The 12,304-nt window shown below is 35.7% G+C and overlaps 1 protein-coding gene across 1 annotated transcript in view; it reads right to left on the reverse strand.

The window, feature by feature from the left end:
* Positions 1-5,936, reverse strand: part of LOC115211883 (organic cation/carnitine transporter 7-like) — a 6,132-nt gene extending 196 nt beyond the window's left edge. The window contains exons 1-3 of the mRNA XM_029780622.2: positions 5,250-5,936; positions 2,678-2,956; positions 1-1,394 (exon numbers count right to left, since the gene is read on the reverse strand). The exon at positions 1-1,394 is cut by the window's left edge and continues 196 nt beyond it. Coding sequence (XP_029636482.1) covers positions 634-1,394; positions 2,678-2,956; positions 5,250-5,799 — 1,590 coding nt within the window. The 5' untranslated portion in view covers positions 5,800-5,936 and the 3' untranslated portion in view covers positions 1-633. The remainder of the gene's footprint in view (positions 1,395-2,677; positions 2,957-5,249) is intronic.
* Positions 5,937-12,304: the final 6,368 nt, after the last annotated feature.

The following is a 12,304-nucleotide window of genomic DNA, read 5'->3' on the forward strand; positions in this document are numbered from 1 at the left end:
TACATAATCGTATATAGGCTTACTTAAATACATAAAGTGATTATTGAGCCTATTTTTTTACAATATTCTCTTATTGTTACAATATTATTAAACGTATAATGTAATGACAGCTGGATTCTATATATCTTCCTTTTCTCACCGCTTTTTAGTCCTATTCTTAAGTAACTGTAAGAGTAAGTACAAATGGTTGTGTGTAGACATTAATAGAAAGATAAGCATTAAAAAAAAAAACCCAATAGACTATTAGTCTTGAATATAATTCAATAAACTCATTAACAAACTAATTATTAAAACCTAAATATAGCAAGTGCCAATTTTGAAAGGAGTGAAAATACAGTTGATTAAATTGAACCAAATATATTATTGGTATTTATTTTAATGACGACAGCAGGTTGAAAGGCAAAGTTCATGTCCAAGGATTAACTTAATTATTGACACTCATATTCAGTTTTGTTGGCTCAGCCATTGCCATTGTGTTTATAATCTCTACAAATATATGAAACATCAAATTGTGCTTAAAATGGGTGTTTATGAAATGTAAGAATTTGTTTTGAAGATGTTTTTGAGAAAAGATATATTTTCTACTTCAGTTTGTAAGCCATTGATGTAACCACTTTGAATACAAATGTGTTACTAGAGATAACCATCTTGACGATATCTGAAAGGAGGTTCACTGGAATATATTGGTGCAGTACAATCAGGAATGTGGTCAGGAACAAAACTAGGAATATTTTCACAAATTGGTGTACTCTGTAGATTATCACTTAGTCGCTTTCCAGCTGTCTCAGTTCTGATGCTGAGCATTACAACGAATTCGAGGACAAAGAACATCAGCCAAACAACAGGATAGAGCCATACAACTGGACTATCAAGCAGAGTTGCATCAATAAATGGAGTAATGAGACCAGGAATATTTGATACCATGTACACCCACCCAAGTGCAGTACTACGAATTGCTGTGGGATAAATTTCTGGAGTAAAAGTATTCAAGATTGAGTATATTGGCGCCATAAAAGCAAAGCAGGTCATGATAGTTAAGGTTTGTGCCCAGATAAGATGGGAAGTGCTCAAAACTGCAAAGACAGCTAAAAGAACTATGGTCATGCAAATAAATAATATAACAGACGTGATACGTCCAAGCATGTTTTTGCGTATAAAAAACAGTGCTAAAAACAAACCTGGAAGTTCACTGATAAAAATGATGAAAATAATGAAATATCCACCAAGATTCAGTTTATCAGACATATATTGTGGAAGATAAGTAGTGACACCCCAATATCCAGTTGCCTGGAATAGCCATACTAAGGAAATGGTCAGAGTGCGATAACGAAATTCCCTTGTAAAAAGATCTTTAATTTGTCCTCTGCTGTGACTTGGAATTCCAGAGAGTTTGCCTGAAAGTAATAAAAATTTGCAACATATTTATATTGTATCAGAAATGAATTCAATGAGTGACACAAGTAGATTAAGAATTAAAGGACAGGTGAACTAAGGAAAGGCAATATTGCATATTGCAGGCTTGTAATCTACTGATGGAATAGTTTGTGGTTACTAAAGGCAGAAGTAAACCAAGAAAAATATAGCATGATTTAACAAGACATGACTTGACAGAAGCTGTAATTAACAAACTAAAAGAACAGCAGAGGTGCAACATTTCAGAACAATAATATAATATAATCATTTACAGTAGGTGATGATGATGATGATAAGGAAAAAGCAAAGTGGAGAATTATAGAAGGATTTATTATTGTGTAAGACAAAAATGTATGATCAGTTCCCCTAAATTTCCAAAGAAAATAAACAAAAATGATATAAAGAGAATATCAGAGAGAAAAATAATTTTGTCTAAGACAAAGGAGCCGTAGCTATGTAGGAAGAGATAGAAGACCTATCTCCAAATTAAATTTGGAAGGGTGGTGAGTTGATAAAGATATTCTTTTTTAGGAATAAGATATCTGGTCAAAGCTAATAATATTGGGTTGTCTGGAAAGTTCGTGCTGTTTTATAGTAGCTTACCTTTCGACTTATTTTAGAACATGTTTGAGTCCATAAAATAAGATTTGACTACACCTCCATTTAGAGCACAGTTTAAGCTATCTTTTTGTGAAAGAAGGTTTATGTTCCTATAACCTGTGTTAATTCTGTAACCCTTTAAAATGGAAGATAAGAAAGTTCATTTTCGGCACTTGATGCTTTGGGAACCAGACAAAAATTGCTGCAGCTCGGCTGGGATGTGTTACCACACCCTCCATATTTACCAGATATTGCTCCTTCGGATTTCCACTTATTCAGGTCTCTGCAGAATAGTCTTAATGGTAAAAATTTCAATTCCTTGGATGACATAAAACGATACCTTGATGAATTCTTTGCCATGAAACCACCTCAATTCTGGGAAGAGGGTATTTTCAAGTTAAAGGAAAGATGGAGATGCATTGTGCAACGAAATGGTTCATATTTGGTTGATTAAAAATGTAATAGCAAGTATTTATTGACCTTTTTCTTTCCTTTAAAAATTGGCACGATCTTTCCGAACAACCCAATATTTACAAAACACAAGATGTTGGGTTTAAAGGATGTGACAAAACGGAGAACTGTGTCATAAGAATATAAATAATGGGGTTAGAGGTAATCCAAAACATGTCCTTATAGAAAGATATAACAATTTTTTGCAACATACCTGCAGGAAGTGGAGTTTTATTTATTTGTGCAATTTTGGTAACAACCATCCATGCTTGTTCCTTTTCTCCACTAATCATTAGAAACCTTGGTGATTCATATCTTGCGAAAAGGCGGAAGATAAGAGTGATTAAAAAAGGAGTAGCACAGGCGACAACAAAATATCTCCAGCCATGCGTTGGGATCAAAAGCCAAGCCATTGCCCCTGTAAAAGCAGTTCCTAATGTACCACACATTGTGATGATAATAAGGTAACTGCGTTTCTGTCGAGGTAAAAACTCTGTAAAAGTTACAAAAACAAAATATTTGAATAAATAACACTAAAAACTAATGTAAAAACATTAAGTATAATTCAAAACATTTACATTAGCGTTCAAAACAAAACGACAAAGGGAATGCTATTTTACAAGTGTTCTAGAATGTATATTAATGGAAATTATGTGACAATTTAAGTGGAGCTTAAATATAAAATCATAAATTAGATTTTCTTTAATTTTATAATTACATTAAAAATTTCTATCTGCTTTTATATTCATTCACAGATGATCGAATAAAAAGTTTTAGGTTTTGCAAATTTGTGCATAGTATTTGAATAAGTTTGTTGTGAGTATGTATTACTCACACACATACATACATACATATACATATATGTTCGTTTTACTTCTGACCATTCAATGATATGTTAGGAGTCATAAGTTCTGTTAGCAAACTGAAACATGCAGAGTAATGTACCTTGATTAAAGGTTTAATGCTATAGCTGTAGCAATATAAAATTATGTAGGGCCTATAGGACTGGGAATATATAAGAATGGCAATGTTGCAGGAATAAACAAGGCGGTGAGCTGGCAGAAACGTTAGCATGCTGGATGAAATGCTTAGCGGTATTTCATTTGTCTTTATGTTCTGAGTTCAAATTCCGCCTAGGTCGACTCTGCCATTCACCCTTTCGGGGTTGATAAATTAAGTACTAGTTGCATGCTGGGGTCGATCTAATCGACCGGCATACATTAAAAGCATTACAATATTTAGTTTTTCCCTTCTGAATTGCTTTCTAGTTGATAATATAACCATTAGCAATATACTAAAAATTTAATTGATTTGAATAAATGGGCTTGTGAAAACAGATGTTGAATAGGAATGGATACTGTTTTTGGAAAAATTTGATCTATTCAAGAATTAATGCATATAAATTTGTCAGTATTAGTGTTTTAATATTAAACATTACAAAACTATGGAGTTACCATAGTCTGGTAAAACAGTGGAAGTGCACATAACTTGAAGAGGTATGCTTATTTCACCAGTGTGAGATGGAACTCATAGCATGGAGTGATGGGTTGTGTCATTGTCCTATGAATTATATATGTTTATGATAGAATAGGAGAGATAATGAAATCTTAAAAAGGATCTTGTTTATAAGGATTTGTAACCCCTCTTGTTATATACAAATACAGTATGGTCAAAGGCGTAAGTTATACATCTATTTTTATGACAACCTTGCAGGAAATAGTGATTATGAGCCCCATTTTGTCAAAGGTTTTTTATACACTAGAGCCTTCAGTCTTCCATGAATTAAGAACTTTGTTTTTGAAAGGAAAGAAACTATTCATATATCATATAAAAAATAATCTTACACTGTTGATCTTGAAGTTAAATATGTGTTCATTAATAATTGCCTCAAATTATTAAACTTAGAAATGTTTGAAGTATCAAGTTGTTAAAAAATGGAGTTTTCACTTCTCAAAGATTAAGACAGAGTGGATATTAAGTGGGGGAGATAGATTTGCAAGAATAGGGTCTATTTCTGTAACACAGTCTTATGGTAACTACTAAGATGCTGTTGTAGGAATTTAATAGTGTTAATAGATAGTAGGACTTTGGAAGTTAACAGTTGGGGGGGGGGTAATAGTGATAAAGGATGACTGAAGTCATCTACTTGGCAAGGAACTAGAACGTATGATTACTCAGAAAAAGAAGTAATATGCTGGATAAAAGTGTAATGTGCCCCCTAAATAATTTCTGTATTATTATAGAGTAAGCAAATAAATTTATCAACTATTATGTTGATAAACATATTTTAAAAATAATATTTTGATCAAATATTTAACGAAACATTTCTTATCAAATCATTTAGGAATATTAGAGCTTTTGGCTCTTGGATGAGTGAGATATGTTGGATTAGGATACATTTGTGATATCAAATTTAAGGGTTTTCAAAATTTTCGGTGCAATATATCAATACTTTAAAGGTTAGTCTTTGGTACTTTGTAAAACAGTTTAAAATGAATGTCAATAGCTGATAATAGTTATAAAAAATAGTTAAATGAAATTATTTAACTGTGACAATGCTTCCCTGCTGATGACTTACAGTAAAGGTCACTATGTTTGCTATTCGTTTAGTGAAAAATGAAATGAGTAAAAATAAAGCTACACACAAAAATTTCACATCAAAAACAAAAAAAAAAGAATGTAAACAAATCGATCTGTCTTAAAACAAACTATATAAGCAAAGAGAGAGAGAAAGAGAGAGAGAGAGATTGTGAGAGAGAAAGAGAGAGAGAGAAGTAAGATCTTACCTATAGGAAGAACAAAAGCGAGTGCCGCTAAACCGCCTTTTCCAAAAGAGACAAATGATCTAAACACAACTAGAATAGGAAAGTTAGTCGCAAAAGTAGATCCGATTGCAAATATGCAACATATGGATACCGTAAGTACAAATGTAAACTGGCGGCCATGCCTGTCACTGAGGATTCCAAAAAGATATTCTCCAAACATCGATGCAAGTCCATTGCAGAAGGGGAGCCATGGAAATACCATATCGCTTAAATGCCATTCTTTCTTAATTGGTTCATTAAGAAATACAAAAACCATGAGTTCACTGCAAACTGCAAAATAAGCGGTTCCACCAAGCAATATAATCAAAATATGAAATCTACCAAATTTGATATCAGTTAAAACATCATCAAGGCTTCGCTCAGTTTCTTCACAAAACTGAAAACTTAATGTGTCATATTGTGGCGGAGGATCTTCTTCATCAGTGTTGACCAAACTTACATTGTCCTGCAATGTTTGACCTTCGTCGCTGTCGGTAGACATTGTGACCGACCCGATCATTGCTTCTGACATTTAATTATAAACATTATAATGTTGAGAAATAAATAACTGTCTGCTATTGTATATTTGCTTTCAGCGACTAAAGAGTTCTTAAGCGGTGATTTGTTTAAAATGCCACCAATGAAAATATGAATTTTAGAGAAGTTTCTTTTTAAGCTAAAGCAGTATAACAATATTTTACCTTTAATAAAATTGCCTTGCAAAAATAAGTAAGTTAAAATAAGAAGTATTTTATTGCTGATGGATTTAATAAAATGGTTTTTATTGTTTAAATTCGAGCTAAAATGGGAATGTAGCTCTACAAGTCTTGTGCGCTAGTGTGTGTATGTTTATGCGTGTGTTAATAAAAGTATTTATACACCGTTATCGGCCTTGATAATTTGAGTCTACACATACATGCAAAATGTCTCATGTATTCTGTCAGATTATGCCACCTACTTTTTAAAATGTTAGCCACGTAATTCTAGTCGTATTATATTACGTGTAACAGAGGCGCCCAAATGTAACTGTAACTATTTGGTTTAGACATAAAACTGTTGGAAATTTCATCAAAAGTAAAATAAGTAAATGATCTTTTTTTCTACTGTGGTACACTTACTAGCATAATAATTAAAGAAAATAATACTTAAAAATAAAGAAAACAATGCAAAATGAAATAGATTTGATATTTTATCCTTTTCTTCAGTTAGCAAAGAGCGGCTACGCTGGAGCACCGTCTTGAACAGGTACTTGTACATATTGTAGTGGAATCTCTTTGCCGAACTGGTAAGTTAAGGAGAACGTAAACAAAACGGTGGGCATAAATTGGAATTTCTCCATTTTGACGGACATTTCAGATTTTTTTTCACGGTGCCCTTGGGAATAATTTAGAGTATCGTCTTCACATACAAAAAAATTTTTTTTTACTGCTCCACTCGCATCTCCAGACCGATTTTGGGGGGAGGGGGCATTACGCACTTGAAAAGTAAAGCTTTTTTCGATAAAAATGCAGTAAATATTTTCAGACGAAAAGGTGTGTGATTTGGCTGTTATTTCTAGCATTATCCCATGACCGGTAAGGGTTTATAAAAATCAAAAAAATTTTTTAATAGCGTGTTTATGCTATTAATGGGGAAAATATTGAAAAACATCAATACTTGTAAGAGTGAGAAAGAAATGAGGAAGGTGGTCATAGGATATTCTAGAAACAACAGCTAAATCTCCCTTTACTCACCTTTTCGTTTGAAAATATTTACTTCTTTTACCGTAAAGACTTCTATATTTTTTAAGTGCGTAGTGCTAAAAAAAAAAAGAACATCGTACAGTGCCCACAAAATCGACCAAAATCAGTTTGGAGAGGGGAAAAGGGTGAAAAAAAACATTCTTCAAAAAGTTGTTTTTTTTTTGTTAAAGAGATGCTCCAGATCATCTCCAAGGGTACCGTGTGAGAAAAATCTGAAAAATTCCGGCTTATGTGGGCCACCTATCGCTGATGTCCGCCAACAAAACTACATTAGTTGTCAAGCGGTGGAGAGGGACACACATACACACACACGACTGACTTTTTTCACTTTCCATCAAATTCATTCAGAAGGCTTTGGTCAGCTCAGGGCTATAGTAGAAGATACCTGCCGGAGTTATCACATCGATCCTGGGAGTTAAAAATTCAAAAACTACTTGATATAATACGCGATCTTTATAATATCACAAGAAACGTTTTTTTTTTCTAATATAGGCAATGATGTGATGACAAAATAGGTTCCATTTTCAAGTACAAGTGTAAACGTGTCCTATTTTTTATTGCGAATGCTTGCTGTCAATTTTAAACTATAGAGTATATCATGTTTCTGGACCCGAAGTAGAAATAATGATTTGTAATGTTTGCTGATACTTTAAAATTTTAGTCTATTCAGGGCATTCTGGATCCTTGTTGAGTAATGAGGAAATCCAAGTCGTGGAGCCATGATTTCATCTTCAATAACTGGATTCACACTGAACTGTTCCCAATTCTCAGGATGTCAAGGCAGCAATAATTGATGGAACCCTCATCTGCAGACATGAAGATTGCTTTGGCTGGATTTTTCAACAGTTCATCATTGTGGCAATAACCAATGGAACTACTCTTTTTAATGGAACCAAGGATTGAGTTCTTGTGAAACTCAGTCTTCCAGGTTGTGCTATATCTTCAGTTGAGTGTATTAACTTTATCAGCGGGTCAAATCTGATAGAAGCATAGTGATGAGTAGCATCAATCAATTCAACATGATCACCCTTTTGTTTACATTGATAGGATTAAGCTACCTAAGCAAAACTTTTCTGGATAAAGTCTGTCCTGCTGGAGATTAATGCTGAAAGTCAAGTTTTTTTCTTCTTTTTTTTTTTTATGAAACATCAAGTTAGTTGCATAGCAAAAGAAGGAGGTATATGCATGGAGTGATTTCCTAAAATACAACTCCATTGACTTTCTTGCTCTGTTATTTTTCTCCATAGCATTTCATTTAGATGTTCTACTTGATTGTTTCCAGTTGGATGAATGGAATTGTTTTAGTTTGAACAACATTATAGTTCTTCAAAGTACAAAGATCAGCAAGAATAAGATGGTTTTTTGATTTGAGTGAATAGAAGCTGAAGTATCAAACATGAAGAATATATTTTGAAGATAGCAAATTACTGTAAGAGCTGTCATATCCAAACATTCAAATGTAAACAAGTAATGGTAAGAGTTGTGGAGGCACAATGGCCCAGTGGTTAGGGCAGCAGACTCACGGTCGTAGGATTTTGATTCCCAAACCGGGCATTGTGAGTGTTCATTGAGCAAAAACACCTAATGCTCCATGAGGCTCCGGCAGGGGGTGGTGGTAAACCCTGCTGTTCTCTTTTCACCACAAATTTCTCTCACTCTTTCTTCCTGTTTCTGTTGTACTTGTATTTCAAAGAGCCAGCCTTGTCACGCTCTGTGTCATGCTGAATCTCCTCGAGAACTATGTTAAGGGTACACATGTGGAGTGCTCTGTCACTTGCACATAAATAAATGAGCTGCGACGTCACTGGTGCCAAGCTGTATCAGCCTTTGCCTTTCCGTTGGATAACATCGGTGGTGTGGAGAGGGGAGGCTGATATGCATGGGCAACTGCTGGTCTTCCATAAACAACCTTGCCCAGACTTGTACCTTGGAGGGTAACTTTCTAGGTGTAATCCCATGGTCATTCATGACCGAAGGGGGTCACAAAAATGGTAAGAGTTAAATCACAATAGAGGACCTTTAGATAGGCATTGTACTGAGATGCTCAAAAGGTTGTGTGAACTTGATAAGTTTGGCATGTAGGGGATGGCAGAATAAGTGTTAAAATTTTTAACATGTGAGGCATGAAGTGGTGAGGGGCTGATTTCAGGACGCTGAATCCTAGGAAGGAGATGATAATGCTGCACAGTAAGTGATGAAATATTGTGCTTAAGCAGACTCATCCAATCTATATGAGGATGGAAATAACAGGTGTAAAATGATGATGACGACAACAATGGTGGTGATGATGATGATAATGATACCAGATTGATGTCAACTTTTGTGTTAGTCAAAACTTGAAAATAGAAAGTTCTGTTTTTTTCCCACTCTAATTAATTAATGCGCCCTAGCCAGGCTCATGGGCCAGGTTTCTATGGCGTATGTGTTCCCTAGCAGGATGGGACACCAGTCCATTGCAGCGTTACTAATTTTTGCCAGCTGAGTGGACTGGAGCATTGTGAAATGAAGTGTTTTGCTCAAGAACAACACGTCGCCTGGTCCAGGAATTGAAACCACAATTTTACAATCATGATGCTGACACCCTAACCCCTAAGCCACGATCATCATCTCAGCCAATGTGAAGACCATGTCACTCAAAACAACATCATGTCACCATAGATAGACATTGCACCTCTCATTGGCAGTATAAATTACATTGTTTTAGTTATGAATATGCTACTCAGAAAATCTGGAACCTTTCCCACAGAAACAAAATACTTCTATCACCAAATATTCTTTTGGTTCTGATAAAACTGTAGTATCTATCCTTATCAACTAAATATTTGACATGTTTCCTATTTCACCTGTCTCCTCCTCCCCCTCTTCCTCCCCCTCTCCTCCCTCTTCCCCTCCCTCCTCCTCCTGCTCATCATCATCATCAGCAGCAGCTGTGTAGATCTTTAAAAAAATACAAAATCATAACCATTGCCCATTCCTCCAGTGCCCTCTGCTCTGTGCGCTTGTCCAAATTAATTAACCTTGTAGAATCAGTTTGCAAAAGATGCCACTCCAGGTTAATGATGTCTATGCATCCAACTAGATGCACCATGATAGGATGTGCAGTGTTATTACAAATAAGATTTGTATGGCATGTCAAATCACACTATCACATTGAAGAGGCTTTCCTTATGTTGGTATGACAGACCTAAAATCACAAACAATATCAGTCACCATCATTATCCTCCTCTTCCTCCCCCTCCCTCCTCCTCCTCCTCCTCATCATCATCATCGTCATCACCACCACCACCACCACCCTCCGCCCCTCTGTCTTCCCCTTCATCCTCCTCTTCTTCTTCTTCTTCCTCATCCTCATCCTCATCCTCATCCTCCTCATCATCATCATCAATACCACAAACCACTATATGTAGTTGTTTGATATGCTAGAAATAGCAATTAAATCTTCAAATTACACCTTACTGTCTTAATAAGGAAAGGATTTATTGGGTAATACATATCTGAGATAAAAAGATACAGGTTGGTCATGGCTGGAATTTTTTTCAATCACAGCTCTGCCCAATCAGAACTGGTGTGGGGGCTAAACACTATTAGCATAACATTTCCCTCCTATCTTCACCACCATCACATTTGCCACTACTCCTCCCCCCACTCTCCCATTCACCACCTCAGCTGTTATCTCTGTCACCACTACTACCATGATCATAGCCATGACCAACACCCTCATCCTCAAATCCTGCTACCAGTAACACCACTGCTATTGTCACTGTAATAACCCTGATCGTCCTCGTCCATATTCAACATTCTCGACCTTGTCCTGCCGCCACCATCACCATGACTTTTACTGTAACTGCAGTTGCTGTTACCACCATCTCTACCAGACTTAATCATCTCTTATTCAAGAAATCACTTCCATAGATGTTGTTGCAGTCAATATAACTATTGTCACCAATACCACCAATACCATAGTTGCTACCGTAAGCATCTTCCTTTTTCTAGTTATCAATTTTGGCAGCACCATTATTATTCTCTTCTATATCGTTGTTGGCACCAGTAGCATTGTGATGATAATGATGAAGGAGAAGGAGGAGGTGGTGGTGGTGGTAGTGGTGGTGGTGGTTGTTGGTGGTGGTGGCAGTGATGGTGATGTTGGCAATGGTGGTAATGAGGATGATGATGATTTGTTTGTGGAGGCACCACCATCATCATCATCATTAATACATCCTTATCCTGACCATCAATGTAATGTCTTCTTCCCTAGCACACTCCCATTAAGTTTTATATCTATGAAGCAACAGCGAAGCATTCAGTCAGCTAATGAACTTAAGTCTACAGTTGCAAAAGTGACAAGACAGTACATTACATAAGCCTAACTGTAACTCTATATAGCATAGATACTTTTCTAGAGCTTATCATATTTCAGTTTGCTTTTTCAGATGTTTTCCACTGCTTACTCAGAGGGCTTTTTCTTTAATAATTATCATTTTTCACTGGGCTTATGGTTTTTGAGAGGACTTCTTCAAACATAGGCATCACAATTTAATATATGCATTCTTTATATGGAAATACATGCATAAATATACATCGTCATCATCATCATCATCATCATCAACATCATCATCATCATCATCATCATCATCGCCATCATCGTCATCATCATCATCATCATCATCATCATTTAATGTCCACTCTCCATGCTGGCATAGGTTACACGGTTTGACTGGAGCTGATATGCTGGAGGTCTGCACCAAGTTCCAGTCTGATTTGGTATGGTTTCTACATGGCTGAATGCCCTTCCTAATGCCAACCGCTCCAGGAGTGTAATGGGTGCTTTTATGTGCAACTGGCCTGGGTACCATTTACATGACACCAACAATGACCATAGCTGCGATTCATTTGGATAAGTTTCAGCCAGTATTGGCCCAGGCGATGACTGTATATACACGCATGCACACACACACACACACACAAGCATGCACATGCACGCACACACACATATACCGCAAATCCTCAAGTATAATCCGCATTTTTTTCCCAAAATTTAAAGGTCATAATCCCTAGTGCTTACTATATACAAGGTTAAAAATGGAAAATATTTTCTAAGCAATGTCTGAGTCTCTATTTACTGTTCAGTAATGTTTATTCAGATGCATTTTGTGATGTCGGGTATGAAAATACCTTAAGCTAAGCCTGAAAGCAATGGAGTCATAAAAGAATCATCAATAACTTGCAGTAAGCAACATATATTAAAATAAAAGTATTCAGAACACAGAATAACATATAACAAAAACAATTTGCAAA

The sequence above is a fragment of the Octopus sinensis genome, linkage group LG5 (genome assembly GCF_006345805.1).
Source record: "Octopus sinensis linkage group LG5, ASM634580v1, whole genome shotgun sequence".
In the NCBI taxonomy this organism is placed as follows: domain Eukaryota; kingdom Metazoa; phylum Mollusca; class Cephalopoda; order Octopoda; family Octopodidae; genus Octopus; species Octopus sinensis.